Source organism: Agrilus planipennis, unplaced genomic scaffold (assembly GCF_000699045.2).
Source record: "Agrilus planipennis isolate EAB-ADULT unplaced genomic scaffold, Apla_2.0 scaffold10, whole genome shotgun sequence".
Classification (NCBI taxonomy): Eukaryota; Metazoa; Arthropoda; class Insecta; order Coleoptera; family Buprestidae; genus Agrilus; species Agrilus planipennis.
In genome coordinates, this window is record NW_020442465.1 from 785,153 (window position 1) to 806,107 (window position 20,955).

The 20,955-nt window shown below is 35.3% G+C and overlaps 1 protein-coding gene across 1 annotated transcript in view; it reads right to left on the reverse strand.

Moving 5' to 3' along the window:
- LOC108732432 (probable serine/threonine-protein kinase DDB_G0282963) overlaps nucleotides 1-20,955 on the reverse strand; it is an 80,482-nt gene that overhangs the window by 18,586 nt on the left and 40,941 nt on the right. Inside the window, exon 4 of the mRNA XM_025981015.1 lies at nucleotides 4,556-4,648. Within this exon, the coding sequence (XP_025836800.1) occupies nucleotides 4,556-4,648 (93 nt within the window). The remainder of the gene's footprint in view (nucleotides 1-4,555; nucleotides 4,649-20,955) is intronic.

Genomic DNA, 20,955 nt, shown 5'->3' on the forward strand with positions numbered 1-20,955 from the left:
AATAAATAATAAATTTAGCATCTCAATGCCCAGTTTTGTTGACGATGCAACAGAAAATTTAATTTTTAAATCATACCTTATTAATGTAAGTAACTAAGGAAATTATTGACCGAGGAGGAAATTTACGACGAAAAGAAACGTAAACGGTTCAGATAACTGAGTTACCTTAAAGTAGCTACTGCATGAGACGCAAATTTTCTCAAACGAAATTTTCCATCACATCGACTTCCGCCTTTTCCACACTTCCGTAGAATAATTATTAGCACCTCCGTTATTTCGCGCAACGTGACTCCCTGTCTGTTAAACTTATTGCGAAATCAAACGCGCCAGAGGGTGAAAATGATTTGCCAGATATATAAATTTTACAAATAGCAGGCGTGAAATATTACTAGAGAGGCATCTCAATTATGGAGTTTTGACGCTAAGATTTTAATCTAATTAGACATAAAGAAAATCATTTATCAGTTCTTATTGAATACTTATACCTATATCTACTACCTGCAATAATTTGTAACTTGATTTCCCGACTGTCATAGTTGCGTATAATTGAATTTATTAGGATATTTATTCGTTAATTAAAGAATTCCGTAGCCTTGTCAAGGAAGTTCCACCATGGAGTATTATTTCAAAGTAATTCAGACTTGAAAATTAAGAGGCGCTACGGTATGTAGTAAACAGCGCAAGCGCGGCCATGTGCTAACATAGCGGCCATCTTTACTTACAAGGTAAAAAAATGGAGACCGTGATAACGGAATAAATATATTTTAATTTTATTTTTCTCATACAATTCACATGTCAAATAGAATTTTTGACAACAAATCATCCTTTTCCTGAAAATAGGTTGTTATACGTCAAATGCTGAATTAATCATTAAATAAAATTCAAAATCTTCCTATTTAAATTTCGCACTTTTTTTTCTTTTAGTTTAGACTCGTATTAAGAGATGGCGCAAAACCGAGCATGGGTTTTACTCAAATCGGACACATATTTTTAGTCATGTAGACAGTACCATGATGAATTTTTTCAATGTTTTTGAACTTTCTGCACACATTCATAGACACAAGTGCTTGTCATTTGATGCCATTCATGACAATATACAGTTGATACTCACAAAAGGTTGTCTGTAAATGCTGTTAGCGCAAAATATCCAGAAAATTCTTATGATTGCAATTTTTGACAAAACGATTCACCTTTTGTTTTATTTGTTAGACTATTTCTTCAAATTTGCATCGTTAACTTTCTGTATTATCAATAAGAAGAAGCACTGGCTGAATAAAATGTTTTATTTCGTTGATTTAGCTGCAGTAAAGTGCTTTTTGATATCTAAGCAATTTAATTTTTGATTGCCAAAGTCTCTACTCTAGAGAAGCCGCCGCTTGGCCTTTAATCGANGCTACATTTTAGGATTACGTATGCTCGTGCTACAGATGTATTATCAATAAAATAAGTCGGATAATGTAGGTATATATTTTATAAGAAGCACTGGCAGAATAAAATGTTTTATTTCGTTGATTTAGCTGCAGTAAAGTGCTTTTTGATATCTGAGCAATTTAATTTTTGATTGCCAAAGTCTCTACTCTAGTGAAGCCGCCGCTTGGCCATTAATCGATAAATTACTGAACGTGCTAACGTACTAAACCAATTTGTGGTGGTGAAATAGAATTTTCCTCATTTTTAACGATCGGAGAGAGGAACTAGCGTTCGCGTTACAATTAAGTAGCTGCTTAAGCCCTAAAATAAGGCTTCTTTACTTTTATCACTTCTTTTACCAGTGGTTCTCAACTTTTTTTCCTCGTCCACCAACAACGTTTGGACAAAACATGGATTCACTTACTGATATTTAATTAACTTCATTTATCTATAGGAGAAACTACCACAAATGGCGCGGTAAACGCCATCTGTAGTACGATGCTACATTTTAGGATTACGTATGCTCCAACAAGGTCCTTTTAAATATATGGATATCTACTTGCTGAAACGAATCCCGGAGTAGCTAACCACTACGTGATAGGCACGTTACCATAATCGAATAAAATAATTCGAAGAGCAAGTAGATATCTATACATTTAAATGGACCTTGTTGGAGCATACATAATTCTAAAATGTAGCATCGTACTACAGATGGCGTTTACCGCGCCATTTGTGGTATTTTCTAAAACCCGCTGTTATGACAGCAGGCGAAAGTTGGCCTGTGTTCTGTCGGAGCAGCCTGCGACGCGCTGATGAGATCCAAAAAGATCCACGTCTGGCAGTTTCGACAGAATACAGATCTCTTCGAATTATTATATTCATTTATAGGAATTCCACACTTCAGAGAATGAAAAAAAAACATAAATCAATTGTTCATTTTTTTCGCGTGTGATCGAAATTCGTTGATTTTTGCTATTTTTATAACACTTTAAAACAATCACCAACATAAAATTGTTACGTATTCGTCTCCCCGCCGATGCAATACTTTTTTATACTTTCCTTAATTTTAGGGGCACACGTTACCTATGTGAATGTCGTTTCATATTTTTTCGGATCATATGACAAATCGTTGGAAAGATTTGGCAAAAAAGACATTCAAAAATCATATCTGTATAATTTTCACGTAACATATCTGAAATATTTTTGAAAGTATGTTCCTTCCTCTTTTATTTCCGAAGGAGACACAGTTTTTAAAAATAATCCGAAAGATTATGACTTTTGGCAATCCTCATTTCAAGCTACAAATTTAAGAATATGCTACAATTCAAAACGAAATATATTTAAATTAGTTATTTTTCCAGAATTTGAAATGACAAGATTACGGGGTAGTTTTTTGAAAAAACTTTTCAATCCGATTACATTCTGGTCATTAAACTTGAAGAATAAACGTAACATTAGCTTTCGCCTTTTGTTCTCTCATAAAAAACAAACCTTTTTTCCGTATCTTGGGATCTTGGGGTTTTTCGTTCGAAGTAAAGGAACCGTATACATATATGTATATACATAAAGTGGAAAACTGTAAGCTTTAGCCTCAGATGTCCCGTGTCCATCAATGTTTAAAATGCCATTTGTATGCGCACGTGTTTTCTTTCCCTTCGAGTTGGTCTCTTTATTCCTTAGTTGTACGCGTTCAATCCCCTAAACTCACCCTTCATAAGAGCAACCTAAATGATAGCACGTTTCGGAGAGAAATACCCATTGTGAACCAGCTGGCGAATATTTAGTTTCTTTACTGCAGCGGCTCTAAAAACTTCCCCGAAATCGGCGTTTCGAGTAGGTACTCTCCTCGTACGTATTGTTAACTCAATCGATTTTTAAAGCCATTCAATCCGGCTCCAAATATTTTCACTTCAAATTCTCTCGTCCTAATGCGAGAACTAATATTTTATTTATCGATACCGATTGAATTATTAACAACAAATCTTACTGAATGAAACGCGAAACTTAGTAAAATTTTAAGGATGTTCATCGGGTTTTCAAAATTAATGATGTTTTTGTAAGTGCTTCAGAAAATCAGAAACGCAGAGTGGGACACATTTTTTGAGCTTCTCGAATTGTACAAGTTAAGTTTTAAGATTTGGAGTTGACGAATAACCTGCCACAATGCATTGTCATCTCGTGAACACGCCCACAACGCAACGTTTATGTAATCAGTCGTAATAACGTTTGAATTATCATAGAAGAAACATAATGACAACAATTACGTTGTGGTGTAAATACAATTCTGGGTAATTTTGTAGAAAGTAGCCATAATAGGTGAAATTATTGTCAACAACGTAATTTAATTAACTTGTGGATTTGTTTTACTATTTTTTTCTACTGTCGTAGTTAATTGAATTAATAAAAATTGAATTGTTCTACAATATCGGATCTATGTTGTATTAATAATTTCGTGGGATACATTATGGCCACAACGCAGTACCTATGATTTAAATAAAGCGAACCATAACTCAAAATTCACTTTCATTTCATCCTTGAGTTCCTCAAACATGCTATGTCGCATTCCACAACGTAAACTAAATTTTGTTTATGTTACATGCCTTGTTACAAATCCTGCGTTGCGGATAATTTTGAAAATCCAAAACTATAGTTGATTTTAAAATAATTCGAAGTGGTCTATATTCTGTCGAAACTGCCAGACGCGGATCGCGATTTCGATCTTTTTGGATCTCATCAGCGCATCGCAGGCAGCTCCGACAGAACAGAGACCAACTTTTACCTGCTGATTTAACAGTGCGTTTTAGAAAATACTACAAATGGCGAAGTAAACGCCATCTGTAGCACGATGCTACATTTTAGGATTACGTATGCTCGTGCTACAGATGGCATTTACTGCGCCATTTGTAGTATTTTATAGTTGATTTTATTAAATATATTTTTTACGTGGACTACGTGCAAATTTCCGCTGCGTACCTAAACAGATTTTTTTTAAATAAAAGTCAACGATGCGACGTATGTTTTTATACGGGATCTATATGTATGTGCATGTAAAGTGATCTCTCACGTTCCAATGGCTCTCGTAGCCGTCCTTGCTTATTTGCATAAAATAATGAGTTGGTAAAAGAGAGAGAATGTGCAAACTTGCCTATGTCAGATGAACTTCCCCATGTACCCTGCTGTGCCTGACGTGCAAGTTTTGTAATTGCGTCGACGTAGAGACGGGATGCGGCTGCGGCACCTGCAAATTGAATGCGATTTAGTTAAGAGAACGAACGCCTATTCACTCTAACAGTCATTTATGCCACAAAACGCTTCCATAAACCAAATTTCATTACGTGATAATTGGGAAAATTAAATAAATTTTACAGAACTCCCATTTAAAAATTACATCTTTCGAATACAGTGTAGCATTCACAGTCGTCACGTCGTCCATCCTACAATATCAATTGTCAATTTGCCTTAGAATGTGCTTTTTAAATTGACATTGTATAATATTGGGATCCGTCAAATGGGAGGAGTCTAAAAACATGGAGCCGATTAGGGAAAATTTATCGTAGTTCCTATGGTGTACACAGGAATAAATAATTTCTCACTTTATAATTTTAGTATGATTCTAGTTTTAAATATTAAGGTTATAACTGATGATAAATTCTTGCTGAAATATAATCATGTGCATTAAAATGACGTGAACAAATTTTTATTCCGGAATTCACTTCTTTGATGCCTACTGCTTTCATCCAAGCTTCTATTAGTTTACTTTTTTCTCTAATTTTCCGAATATATTTTTTACATATATAAAACGGTTAGTTTTTATTGGAAGGTAGTTAATGTAGGTGAAGAGTGAAGATCTATGTCTGAAGTGCTATTGCAACTTTTCACTGAACATATTAACTTTTTATTTGATTTAACTTTAGAAGAAAACTTCGTCGACTCCATCACTTTTTTAACGTGTTTTATTATTTTAATAAACAATTTTACAATTTGCGTACACAGTTCCTATGTAAATTTTTCCCTCATTCGAGTTATAAATTTTGCCACCAGATGGTGTATGCTCGGATCCCAATACGATGTTTAATATAACGCATAAATATCAGAGGTGCACGCGAGGTTACAATAACAGTCACAGAGTCTTAAGGCTCCGTTCACACGCAATCGTGTTGTAGTCACATTCGCTATGGACTTGAGCGAGAGTTTTCTCACTCGTTTTCGTGTGAACACAGCATTAGACTCTAGCTCGTGCTGAATACGAACTTAAAATCTGTCACTTTCTAAACCTATTGTCTAATTGATTATTTATATGTAATACTGACCCACATGTACGTTATAAATATCAGTATTTACTACTACTAAATGCAGACTCTTGTAGCCATGTAGGGGAATTAATATTATAATAATGCAAAAGGTAACTGTAGAATCAATTACATAGGGATATCGTCATAAACGAATGCTTTTATGATAGTACTACTAGTTAACATTGGAGTAGTAGGTTAATAGGTAATTTTAGTTTATTTATGATCGGCGGAGATAACATTCAGTTGTCGCACTCATACAAGAACCTGCACTATTAGTAGGTTTGTCTACATTCTGGGTATCGCTCACGTTCTCTAGACTCTTATTTACTGGTATAACTCTAATAATTCCACAAACTGCAAAAATTTAGAACACATAAATCATAGAATTTATTTTATGTTATTGGCCGCTTCGGTTATGCAATCAGTTAAACTAAAAGTGTTCACAGCGAATTACTTCAGCACACTGCGTTTCTATTGGCTAATAGACGTGAGATTTACTACATTTATATACGGATTTTGTGTGGCTACAGCCAATCATAAATAGCAGCGTACTTAGTTCTCCTTTGATGTGAAAAAAATTGGTTAAAGTATACTATGTATGTATACATATATAATTTGATGTAATAAATAACTGAATTTGATAATATCAAGAAAAAGACAAGAATTAACTTTAACAATGTCCACAAACCATTCATTTTATTGATAATTAGAGTGAAGCGTATCATAAAAAGAAAAAGAGTAATCTAGACACAATTTGAACGGTAACTACAGTACATACTTTCCCAATTTGTACAGAAATATATATTTCTTTAGATGTCTACACACATATATGGTACGTATATGACATTTTCCTCTGAAAGCATCGACATCAAAATCCGGATGCTTCGTGAATGGGACAATCACACTAAAATCATTTATCAGTAATATCACCGTAGCACAAGTGTCGTGAATAGGGCCATTAGTTAACGGAAAATCGACGCTTTCTGATTGCGAGATACCAATAGACGGTCTGATAGAAGCAGTTCGTTATTGCATTACATGGTGAATGGATAGTCAAGTTCTCTTAGCTGTCTCTGTATAGGTGCCTACATGGGATGATGTTTGTTTAACACGTTGCCATTGCGTCGGTTTGCAATTAAATAAAGTATATTGTCGATAGTAAAGAATCTGCCTTGTACCTAATAAACAATCATAGATAGCACAGTAAACGCCACCTGTGGAAATTTGTCGCTGATTATGGGCTCAGTAATGATAAATAACAACCTTTTCATTTAAATATTTGATATGTAAATTTTGTGGATACAATAGAAAAGGACGGAACATAAACTAGCTAAGAGGGAATGCTTGAAGTAGCAGGTGCCTAGATTCTATTGGAAATAGTACGTCAATTACAGCAGAGCTGGGCAAACTTTAACTTAGCAGGAGCCGCTACATGAGGTTAGTTTGAGTCACTCCATACTCTTCAATGAGTACGAGAGAGTAAGCAGTAATGAATAATTTTGTTTTGTCTTTTTCTTCTCCCTTCCACTCCCATATCAAGCCCCTTCATCCCGTAGACGAGCGAAGCCACTCTCGCAACTTAAATAATACCTACGAAAATTTTCGTTACTACGTTCGCAAAACTATTGGGTTTGGCTATGGAAAAGGGGACTAACCTACGAAATGGAAGGGATAAGAAAAGGAAAGAATCATTTCACTCGCACTCGCAGGATCAATGAGGAGCTACTTGGTTAACCTTGAGGAGCACTTGGGATGCAAAAGATCCGAGTTTGCCCGGCTTTGAATTACAGTGTAACTTAGCGGCTTGCTGACAATAACTTGGCGCAAAGGCACCACTGTAGGTCAGGTTATCAATCAATTATGAAACTATTCTTCACTGGAGATTCAATTTTATTTAGGTTTGTATCTACGCATTTTATGATGACAAGTATAAAACGAAAAAAGATTCGTCAATAAATGGATCGGCGATTTTTTCCTGGAAGAATGTCGTGCAAATAATAACTGACGGAGTGTAGACGGGATCGTTTTCCTTGCTGACAGTTAAGTGGAAAATTTTATTAAGAATACTACCTAGAATGGCTACAATATAACGTTGGCAATTTCATGCTTTCATGAAGCGAGTTGTTTGGTTCGTCTAGCGGGACTGGCAGAAATTTTGGCTCGTTATTTCTGAAAATGTACAGCCATTTTACTGCATAACAACGTTACGTGAATAAAAGGCGATACCGACTGCTTCTTTCGTATACAATACGTACTACAAGTTAGCTTTTTACCTAAAACGAACCTTTCAAAGCAACTGGCGCAAACAAATTGTACAATGTTTATAAATAGACATCTCGTAAACGTGAAGCAGTAAACTTAACTCTGAACGAACGAAATGCACATTTATAATTAACCTATAAAAAATTTAAATAAATTATTTACAAGGCTACGTCTTCATAGTTACCCACAAGTTATACACTATAGGTAAAAATTTAATCGACCATGTAAAATTCTAGGAATAATCTCGTTCTTCAAGAGGTAATAGAAAACTTTGTTGAGTATCACAATTTTAACCCCGACTGTTTCTTATTTAACTTCAGGTGTCTGCACCGATAGCGAGCGCCTTAGCCTAGAGGTTTAGACCATTGCCTAGCATTCGAGAGGACACCGGTTCGATTCCGGGTTGGTCTGGGTTACTTAGGTAAATTCCGCTTGGACAATAATATTCCACACATAAAGTCTAATCTGTCTTGATTTAGTCTGTCTCATCTTTCTCTTCCTAACCACTACCTACCTATCCCATCCCACCGATTCCTAATAAAAGGAGGTTGATGAGGGTATTCCACCATTTTCTTACGAAGGGACTGCCCATCCACCAGCATTAGAGGCCGGTGGAAATGAAATACTCGAGATAAAAATGTGTCAGTAGTATAGCTATAGGGATACTGTGACACTTCGATGGCCTGTCCATCCTCAGTCCCTTACCATGGCCTCCAAAGACACCTTGGAGGTCATTCTTCAGCTAAAAAATGACCTCTAAGACACCTTGAAGGTCATTCTTCAGCTATACTACTTGTGTCGGTAATTTAGTTTGTACAAAAATAATCGAAGCAACAAATTTGTTTACGGTGTTCATCATTTATTGCAGTAGCCAGAGAACAACAGTTTAATTTTGCCTTAGACAGCAAAAAACGGCGAATAAATGAACATTAGAACATGTACCTACGCACATCCAGCAAACAATGGTACAGGGAATTAGATAATACTGAAATATCCTCCTTTTCTGCCATTTTTGTATCATTCGATCTTTGTTGGGGACAAACTGGCATTCGCATCATAATTAACTCTACCAATTTTACATGCATTTGAAATACATCTTAAAAAAACTTCCCAGGGCAGGTCAACCTTTCAGTCATAGTGTATTTTGAAATCGATGTAAAAGAAGATGTGTCATCAGAGTTCTCAAAACTCACTTCTTCTGGTTCACCTGTAACGGAAGGACGTTGATAGTGTCACGTGGGCACTAAAGTGAAACGTCTCCAACAGCATTCCATTTAACAAGCTTCAAACGCAGAAATCTGTAGTTCATTACCATATTTGGATACTGTCTATGGGTCATAATTGCAGAAATTAAAAAGTTATTGGTAACTTCAAAAGAAAGATAGGAGACGAAAAATTCGAAGAAGTAGTCAATTTTAGGTATCTAGAAAGTCAGAAAAGTCAGTAGGGAAAGATTACTAGGGATATAAAGCAGAGGATAGCGCAGGGTCGAGTTGCCTTCAATAAAAATAAGTCATTTATGCTCGCAAACGATTAATTAGAAATTCGAAAAAGATTATTAAAGGTGTAGGTTTGGAGGGCGGTGCTATACGGGAGAGAGTGGGCGCGGCGGAAAATAATAGGTTAGAACCGTTCGAAATGTGGTGTTACAGGCGAATGATGAGGATACTGTGGCTAGAGAAGGTTAGAAATAAATAGGTATAAGAAAGAAAGAAAAGGAGAACAGAGGGTTCTATGGAAGTCAATAAGAAATAGGCGAGATAGGTTAGTAGGATACCTTTGCAGGCTTGAAGGTCTAATCAGAGACATACTAGTTTTAGGGAAATGCGAAGATTAGCTCAGGATAGGAAAGAGTGCAGAAGCGTGTCCAACCAGTCTTAGGAGTGACGACCTTATGATAATAATGAACTTCAAAATAATAAAATAAAAATTTAAACGGAATACAGATCACTTTAAATTATTTTATTCGATTAAGCTAACGTGCCTATCACGTTAAGGTTGGCTACGCTGGGATTCGTTTTCAGCAAGTAGATATCCACACAAGTGGACCTTGTTGGAGCATATGTAATCCTAAAATGTAGCATCGTACTACAGATAGCGTTTACCGCGCCATTTGTAGTATTTTCTAAAACGCACTGTTAAGACAGCAGGTAAAAGTTTGTCTGTGTTCTGTCGGAGCTGCCTGCGACGCGCTGATGAGATCCAAGAAGATCGAAATCGCGATCCGCGTCTGGCAGTTTCGATAGAATACAGACCACTTTGAATTATTTCTTGGTGTAAAGCTTAACGTTTGTATCTTTTAGGTCAAATCAAATATGAAGTTAAAATTTATTGGCTCTATTTTTTAACCTACAGCAGTATCATTAGTGTCTGTAGTAGAGCGTGCCACAGTTCTCATGTGAAGTGTTTAAGTTGCAAAGTTCGGTCGCAGCTTTTAATGCCTCCATTTCCTTCACCTGACGACTTTGCATTTCAACGATAGCAGTGCAAGTGGTGCATCTTAAATGTCTCCCGTAAAACGAACTGGGCGAGAGATAACGACGAAGTAAGTAATTAATGTTTTTATCTTCTGTATGCATATCTTTAATTATTCATGACTACGTAAAGGATGAGGATGACGATGCGACGGAGGGATATGGCGTAACGGTTTGGAGCGTCTCCAAACGGGAGTTGGCTGCTTAACGCGGTAATTGTGTTAACGTGCCCGGCCATCCCGTCAAACTGAACCCAATCGAGTTCTCCTCAACTGAATATTATCATAGGCGACATGAAGTACTACAAAGTAAGGGGGAGTGAAGCCCTCTACGGCAGGAGACGGGATTAATAACACAATTACTTGTATAAACCTTATTTCCAGAGAGGCCAAGGACCTATTATCCCTAGAGTAAAAGTTTTCACTAATCAAATCTACAATTAAACCTATATTACAATTTAAAAATATTCAAGAAAATGCATCATCATCACAAGGAGATAAAAGCGTTTACTTATTCGACTTGCTTAATTCTAACCCTAATTTTTCTCTTTTGAAACAAAAGTTCTTGGTAAGTGATCTGTTGAAGCCGTCAGACTCGATTACGATCTCTTTGGATCTCCTCAGCACGTCGTACACAGTTCTTACAAATCACTGACAAGTTTACTTGCTGCCTTTAAATAGCGTTTATCAAATAATTACAGACGGAGTGATGGACGCCATCTGTACAAATTTGCTAGTAATTGTGAGTTCATTAGGTAGGTAATGTTCAACAACGTTCTCGACATGTTAAACTTAACCCGTGATAGCAGCGATGCATTCTACGGGATGGTTCGTGTGCCTTTATTTATACATGTGTTTTTTTATCTAAGTGTTTCTAATCTGAATTACATTTTACGTTGTGTACATTAAAATGATTCGAAGAGATAAAAATGTGCACTTTGTTAACGGTAACAATTCTGTAAATAATGGCTTGTACTTATGTAACTACGATATTACTTTATATTTAAAAGGTTGTTGTAAAAGGAAGCGAATTTTGAGGAAGTAGATGTTGGAAATTTGTGCTAGTTTTAGCACATGAAATTGACAATTCATTTCACGGAAATATGAAATTGCCGACGTTACGTTGTATTACCTTTACTAGGTAGTTTTCTTGCTAGTGTTTTTAAGTGCCTTCAACGAAATTCTGAAGTCAACTGTCGGTGACAACGGATGTATAAAAACACGTTACATCCTAACGTTAAAAAGTAAAAATTGAAAAGGCGCAATGCCATTTACAACTTGTCAAATACATCGTCAGTCCTAAGACTGGTTGGACTCGCACCTTCACATTTTTCTATCCTGAGTTAATCTTCGCATTTCCTTAATTATTATGTGAACCGTAATCCAACCGCTACTTTTTAATCTATACATCGAAGACGCGATCAACATCATTAAGGACAGTACAACTGTAGGGATAGACGTACAGGGGCAAATGATTAGTTCGCTTAGATTTTCAGATGATATAGCAGTATTAGCAGTTAGCAAAGAGTAGTTAGAGATAGCTTTAAATAAAATGGAACCTGTATTGATAAAACAGTACTGTACAAAAATAAATAAAAGTAGAATACGAATACTGGAATGCAAGAGAAGAAAACGTAGGAAAAGAGGTAATATAAAGATAGGAGACGAAAAATTAGTGACTGTTTAAGAAGTCAGATAAGTCAGGACGGAAGGATCAGTGGGGATATAAAGCAGAGAATAGCGCAAGGTCAAATCAACTTTAATAAAATGAAGTTTCTTGTATGCTCGCAAACGGTTAAGTTAGAAATTAGAAAAAGATTGTTAAAGGTGTATGTTTCGAGCGCCACTGTACGGATGCAAAACATGGACGGTGGGCGCGGTGGGAAAGAAAAGGTTAGGTTTTTAAAAGGGCTGGTAACTGAAAATTTTTGTTTGTTTTGAAATGATTTTAATATTAAAATTTATTTTATCTATGTATAGTGATTGTAACTGCTTAAAAATCTGAATCTTAAGTTGGATACATTTTTAGAATTGTCGACCGGAATTTTAGCTCATTTTTATACAGCATTTCATCTAGACCCTTCTATCAATTTTCCAGAACCAAATTTGCAATTTTTCCCCTTCATGTATAATAAACTACCCTTTTTTGACAAGCGTGTATTCAAATCGAAACGATGCATAATGTATGTAGATAGAACGCTAGTAAATCCTCTTTGTTACTTTTCCATTCTTTAGAATTAACAACGCTAATATGTTAAAAAAAACTACAAAAAAGTAAGGAGTTATTTATTAGACATTATTTTATGACAAAAGATGTATTTAATTTAATTTAGGAGGGTCATCACAGAAACAAGTTGTGATGGTGCCCTAAAATGTTTTTCAACTGAAATGCATGAAGATATTTCCTAAGAGTTTAATAAATTTAAATGTACAGTAACATTTAGTTACTTTAAATATATAACGCATTTTATTGTGAAATGGAAAGTTTTGTCAGGATAGAAAAAAGTCTGTGTTCTTTCTTATATTTCTGACAACATTAGTCGTAAATCTCTGTGTTACCTAAAGCGTCCGGTCGCAAAAAAATAGATTGTATCGGCCGGGAATTGAATCCGCTCCATGCCGATCGCCGATGTTGCAGACGGCTACTCCTATACCACTGAGCTATTTACAGCGCTTTACGAATCAGACGAATGGTTTACGAGCAACAAACAAGCAAGGAAACAAACTAACATTTATTTATGTATCTATGTTTATTTACATACATTTTAGTAATTTTTTATACTTATCCATTTTAAATAAATAAACAAGCATTTAATGGTGTCATATTAGGTAATTGAAAACCTTCCAAAATTACCTTAAAACCCATTCAAGCAATTATAGCGTTACTGTATAAGGCACCTAATTTAGTGAAATGCGATAAATCTCCCGCTTAGTATCTCTGTGGCATATTGGCAAACTAATTTTCCGTATGAAATCGTCGGAGCCGGGAAAACTTTATTAGAAGACGTTACGCAATCCTTGAACTTGTGGAAATGGCGGAAATGAAACGAATCGTCACAAACACTTGTGAAACGGGTGTAACATTACTTGGTGAAGAGCAACAACTGTTAGAACAATATAACAATTCCAAGTTCACTGTCTCCTCACAATTCAGCAGTTAACGACTGTTTCCAATTGTGAATTTTCGTTTCTTGAGTTTACTAGTTTACAACAACTTTCCTATATTGCGATTTTTTAATTGAGTTTTCACCTGAATTCATTTACAAGTGACTGCCTACATTATGCACTTGATGAACAATACCAAAGGTTTGTTATTTTCTTGTTTTGTTTCAAAATAAGTTGGCCTGCAGTGAAAAAGTTCAGGAACAGTCGTGGCATTGCACATTAAGAACAAACTGTACAGTTTAAAGGTAAATATCTGGAACTAAAAAAGAATACCACTTTCACAATAGCATACTCAGTAAGCAAGTTCGATTCTAAATTCACTCCCATTCCTGTTTCAAACTTTCTTTCTAGTACATTCCAAAAGTGGATAATTACCTACATCTCGAAAATTGCTGAGAAATAATTTGCTATCTTGAAAGCGGGGAAAAAAATTTTAATTTCAAATCGTAACGAATATAATTGAAAACAGAAGAAGATGAATTATTATTAAAACTTGTTAAGAGTAGATACTCTAAGACGAACGGTCATTTTACTGTAAGTCAATTTGAAAAGGCGAAGTCCGCAATAAAGTATTGGACTGTATCGTCATCCTTTTTCAGCTTATTACGGTAGCTTAGTTTTTAAAAAACACTCTGTATGCAAAAGGGATTGTTAGGAATCAGATGAAGCTGTTAATTTTGCTAATTGTGTGGAATATGGTGGTGATATTGCACTTTCTCTGTTCAGTAATTTACTGGCAACTTCGCCTTTCCAAATCGACTCATCATTGATGCATATATCTACGCATTTCGAAAGTTCTGTTTTATAAGTGTGTCTCAGGGGTTAATTCAGTTGTTATTTTACAGAGAGCTATTAATATTATTATTATCCACTGATTTTATTATGATTATATGAAAATGTGCACATATGCAGTTTGCATAAAACAAATAATTACATTTGTTATGATACCAAGGTTATAATTAATGATACACGGTATAAAACTCGAAAACTAATTTCCTTCCCAACCGATAATAACAACAACCACACAACAAAAGAATTAAATCCTTAATGACTTTGAATATGTGCTTTTACCATTTATCTCTTTATTACCTGCCGATGCTACCTGAAAACGATAATACAAACACCTTATTAAGATTCGTTAAATGGTCATTATGAGTGATTGACATTTAAATTTTACTGTCTGAAAATAGGGACATGTAGGTATGCACTATTGCATTATAGACTTAAAGTTAGTTGATAATAAAGAACGTTAACGCTCCAGTAATTTTATTACACTATTTATCTTGTTGGAGGTGACCTCATACGGCTTCTTAACTTGAGGTCACCGGGGTAATTTACTCATACCGGCGTCATTTTTTTTGTGTATCAACAAATATATTTAACAGTGCAATTCTTATTCACGTATGTTGCTAGAATTCTTTTTGTGACCTAGTTGTTCTTTTTATAAATAATAATCCAGGTACTAACGCAGACTATTATTTTTAGCTATTAGTAGGTAGGTACTATAAAAACCGTTTATTACAACAACTCATGGATTAATTGTAGTGTAAATTTGCGGACAGGAAAGTATTTCGTACTACAACAAAAAATTCGTGTAACAAATTGACCTCGTCTCGATTATGTTTAAAGTGTTGGTCCATGTTCCTCTATTTTACATAAATTAATCTTATTCACTTTGTTAAAGTTTAAAATTACAAATAAGAATAAAAAGTCTGTTCCGTATAAAATTTGATAGTTAATTATTAAATCGACATTGATGAAAATTTCTTTTAAAATTAATATTAAAACACACCCATTATCTTTTTCACAATTTTATTGTCACCTTGACAACCAAAATTTGTAACATACTGTTCGTTTCAAGAAATTGGAGATATACCCCTTCCCTTTATTAGAATGCGTCGTAATAATAAGAGGTGAATTAACTTAACGCCCTACACACCTATAAAACGTTTACTTTGTTTTCTATTGTTAATTTATATACATTTTTGTTTTAAGAAATTGCTAAACATTTTCGTCTAGTACTGTACAGTTCTAGCCGATCTTCTAAGACCGCCCATAGAGAGCTCTGCTCGTTCAAGCTTGTTCCAACTATTTCTGTCTTGCTCACGCCTAGTGTGTATTCTTTCTATCTTCGCGCAGATTTCTTCAAGGTCACAATTCAAACAAATTGAAATGGACGGTACATACGTTATGATGACAAAAAAATTGTGGAAAACGCAACTGTTTCTATTTTAGTTCTCTAATTTAGCTTCGAACATGCCCAGAGATAACTCTTGAGATCTATTTTCAGACGTTTCTCTCCATGCAGCATGTGAATTGCGGCGGGTTGACAGCAGGTAGGAACTTCTATTCTAATCATCATGACTTATTTTACGACTTATCAACTAGGATAATAATGATATTGGAATTTCACCTAGCACTTATTGAATATATGAATGCAATATGCCTAGCTTAGCCTAATCACCATACTCCGGGGAAACCTCAATGTTAAACTGTAAAGAATATTTTACAGATTCTATAGACCGCTGCAGTTGCGATTGAGGAACTTTTGGTCAATATTATCTTCACGTACTGTTACACTGTTACAAATGCTTATGTTTCGTGATAAATCGATTCGCTATTTTATTTTTCCATATTCCGGCATCTTTTCGCCTGCGAGGCCATGGTTCCTAACGTTTTCATCACTTTTGAAGGCAGTAACAATAGCCACAATTTTTCTGTTGAATGTTTTCAGGGCAGAAGCGCCATTTGGCGTCGTTGCAATTGCAATCACGTCCTTTTTCCGGTCTCGTTCTGCAATAATAATGTGTGAATTGGAGCAGCGGTAGTTAATGGTCTCGGCAAATAAGGCCCAGGGAACGCGTTCGGGATTCATTGTGTTTGTGTAGATGTGGGGGTGTTGTTCAAACAAACACAAAAAATATTGTATTTATCAGTCGAACACCCCGACCGAACTGAATGGATGTAATCCATTTAACTCGAAATCGCATTACATGGCCAACTGCGTTTAATTCTCGCACTCTCTGACCCGTGCCGGGTCCGTTCGTCCGTTCCATCTAAATGCGGTCGCGTTATACGCGAAAGAATTAATGCGACCGACAACAATAGCGGATGTTGCAGTGGTCTCTGCGGATGTGTGGGCGAACGCACGCTGTTGCATTCACGGAAACACGCCGTAACCGCTGAGATACTTGTATATGTATTTGTAAAAACATACCACCGAAATTTGTTTTATCTTCACGCCGACATTACCGTCTGTACTCCTGTCCGTTATGTTATGATAATTCCATCACCCATCATTTGAACCTCAACATTCCAGTCTCTAGGCGCATACAGTTGTGGTTAGATTATGCCAGATAGTGATGGAATGATGGTCGTAATTTAGTGACCCAATTACTCAGTACGAATGATTCGTGTGAATTCATCCAAGTGTACAAATCTGGTTTTTATACAAACCGTCGGTACGTTTCCTTGAATAGTTTTTGTCAAAAATTATGTTATAGTTATCATAATAGGGTAATCGAAAAGATTGATTTGACACGAGCCTCGACACTCTCATATCTTTAGCGAATCTATCTCTAGCTATATGTACTGAGACCATTCGTCGATCTACCTCTAATGTCAGCTGTCAGTTCAATTCTAGTTCTGTATCTTTCTTCATAAAGAAAAAGATCGAAAATTAATTAAGTGGTTCTGTAGTTAAATCCTGCTTCTACAGAGATCCTCATATCTCGTCAATTTTCGAAATGAATATAGCTTACAACCATTTGGGTTAAAATTCTTTCAAATGGTGAAACATGTTGTGTTACAGACGAATGATGAGGATACCGTGGATAGAAATGAAGAGGTATTAGAAAGAATAGGAGAACAGAGGACTTTCAGGCATGAAAGTCTAGTCAGAGACATTTTAGAGGCAGAAACAGGAGTTAGAAGAGGTAGTGGTAGGCCTAGATTAGATTCCCAAATAGTTAAAGATGTGGGATGTTCTGGTTAAGGGAAATATTCAGGGTATGAAGGAGTGGAGATGCATGGACTGACGACCTTATGGTGATGTTAAAAATGCATCAAACTTCAATTGAATCATGAAAAGTGTGTTGCTGATGCAGGTTTTAAATTAATAAATAACTGTTGATCTATTTTCATCCCCATAATAGAATTTCCCTATTAATCCTCATAATGGTCTCAGGAATCTCATAAAGGACTTTAGTTGTCATAAATTACGCACAACGTTCGTTGTTTTTCGAGTGAAATGAAGTTCAAAAATTGCGACTTTTTATCATGTTGGCACTATCTACTGACTTGCGTTCCTGTTTCTAGGGACGTTTTCACTTAACGTTATATGTTATCGTTCGAGCAGAAGAAGAAGGAGGAAAGTTGGGTAATTTTTCTTGGAGGGATGATTTATTTTAGAACAGATAACTGGAATGAGTAGGACGAAATTGCCAGCTGTCTATCATGGTTTCTTTCGCAGTCGTGATTTTTCAATAAACTCTTCGAACTCCTCGCAGCTTCTCTGCTACAGTAGGTGCAGTATCGTAAACGTATATCCAAAACACAAATTGCTTCTTTCTATCTCTTGTGTGCCATATTACAGCCGACATAAATTTCAGACTTCTTTGTTTCAGCGCGCGAATACACATAAACGGTGACGTTTTGATAAATGTACCAGAGAAAATTTTCAACCAACTTTTTCGGCGAAACGAAGGTAATTTCTTGGAAAAACTGTTTCGCTTATACTTGTCTTCATAAATTAATTACTTTCTGTTTCTTCTCCCGTTCTCTTATTTAATTTACAAATAAGCACTTTCAAGCGAGGACATACTGTGGGCTCCAAGTATAACCTTGTTATTCTCCAGTCAAGAAGATTTCCGCGTCAAATCTTGATGAGTGGCGGAAGTATAAAAATTGTTTTGACCGCTTCTTTTTGCGTAAATTAATAAAAAAAATTATTAAAAACATTCAAAACATGTTATCTACATTCCCGTAGGGGGTTTTTAATATTGATTATCACTTTATCTTTGCGTTAAACCTAAAATGAGGGATTCGTTCACTATTGTTGGGAAGAGAACTTTACTGTATATTATTTCGTTAACTTATGATAAACCTTTGCGAATAGATATCATCATCAAATCATCATAAGGTGGTTACACCTGATACTAGTTGGACACGCACCTCCACTCTTCTATCCTCAGCTAAATTAACCATTAATCTTATAGAATCATGTTTATTATTTTATTAAATCTGTCACATCATTTAATAAGTATTTTTGCTACGCCTTTGCCATTAAATCATTACTACGTTTCAAATCAACGAATTGGAAATAATTACCATTAAATAGTGCTTTCAGCTTTATTAAATTCTACGAAGCTATTTTGTTGATTGACCATGTCATAGAAGTCCAATTTGTATAGTTCTAATACCGATTCGACCGAGTGATAAGCAATATACTATTGATTAATGGATTCTGTGAGAAAAAATGATTTGTTTTTATCTAAATTTCTGCCATTTAATTAATTGGCTGATGGAGCAACATTAATCACTCGACTGTTTTAATCAAACCTAATACAGATTAAATTTGTTGTTTCCAAACCTGGTCATATCTAAACGTAGCTATCTGACGTTATCTATCCCTAATTTACGATTAGTTAGATATAATGAAATCATTACTCATTAATTAATTAAATAATAAGGTACAATTTGTATATAGTATTACAGTATTCCAGTACTACACTTTTAAACTAAGGTAAAAGGATACTTGTTGATAATCTTTAATCCCAAATTAGAAATAACGGAATCTAAAACTGACAAAGGGCACGACAACACACCCCAAAAACTCAGCCTGTTTAATCTAAAGAAATCAAAGAAAAACTTGAACCAAGACGTGTAAGACTGAAATTGGACTGATACCCTTCTGTGCACATACTAATTTACTCTGACAATCATCCAGAGGACCATTTATTTTGTTATCGAATTCTCTGGAACAATCTTCACTCTACTCGAGAATTTCGGAAATCCTATTGTTATGAAGACAAATATGTGTCACTCAGGGTATGACATTGTCTTTTCGCGTCTTTAGCATAAAAATTTCCTACCGTCGGCCGATGTCTGCCTGCGGGCCGCTCGAGAACGTACGCACTTGTACATATCAGTATAATATTTCGAGCTTTGTTTCTCGTCAATAAAAGTTTAAGTTTTCTTATTGTAAAAGTGCAATTGACTATAATAAGTGTTTCATAATTATATTGTTTATTATTAATACCTACAGTATATCTACATGCAAAAAAATTTTTTAACCATCTAAATGTAATGAAAATTAGTCGGAAATCAAGTGTTTATTAATTGGTTCGGTTTTAATGAAGTAATAGGAAGAAGGTGTAAAATTAAATTTGAAGTTGTTCTTTAAAGTTGAAAATCACTTTTCCAGCATCGCGACACGAATTATCTGTAAAAGCGCTTCGAGGGCGAAAGTGAACTTGGCGTGAAGTTTCGCTAAGTGTACGTTTTAAGTGGCTAAACGAGCAGGACTTTTAATTGCAAGGTGCGGTCTCGGCCTTTTCCGAACAATATAAAACGACGAAAAAGGTGGGAAATAAGATTTTCAATTCGATCGAAAACCCACTTGGCTTTCTATTTAGTTGAGAGAAGGACTCTCTTCCGAATCGAATTAGAAAATGTTGGATGGAATCTTTATAATACAAGTAATTACATTGCGAGCATTCTCCGTCAGTACAACGGCCGTCTTCTTCTTAAGAATTCGGTGTCATCGCCCAATGCCCCCTCTACGTGACACCCTCTCGCCTGTCTCTTCTAGTCGAGGACATATATTTTATCGTCCCCTTTTTCATTTCGATCCAGCTGAGAAAACGCTCGTTCCTCCTATAACTCTGCTCTTATCTCTGAACTACCAAGTAAAGATATGTAAATTTTTGTTCTAAATAATAGCACTACTGCATATTGCAATGCCACAATTTCCTTAAACTAGAAAAGATACAATGTATCGTAACTACTAAGTTACTTAAATCTCAATCTCAAATTCAAACCGGAAATGTAATAACTATAACCAAAAATACATTCTAAATGTAATCCTACAAAACAGATCAATCAACGATTAAAATTCGTATAGTCAAACCCGTCCAAATTATACGTATTTCTTAATATTTTCTACCATATTCACTTTGTGGCAGACTCTGTCTAAATAGTAATTTAAAGGTTAATTAACTTTTAAAAACCTTATGTAGTTGGTTTTAAAGTGCTGGAAATAAAAACTGTAAGTAGCAACACCTTCTAAATAAAACAAATCGATATCACTGTTACCACATACATTTAACCCACACTATAACAGAAAAGGAAACT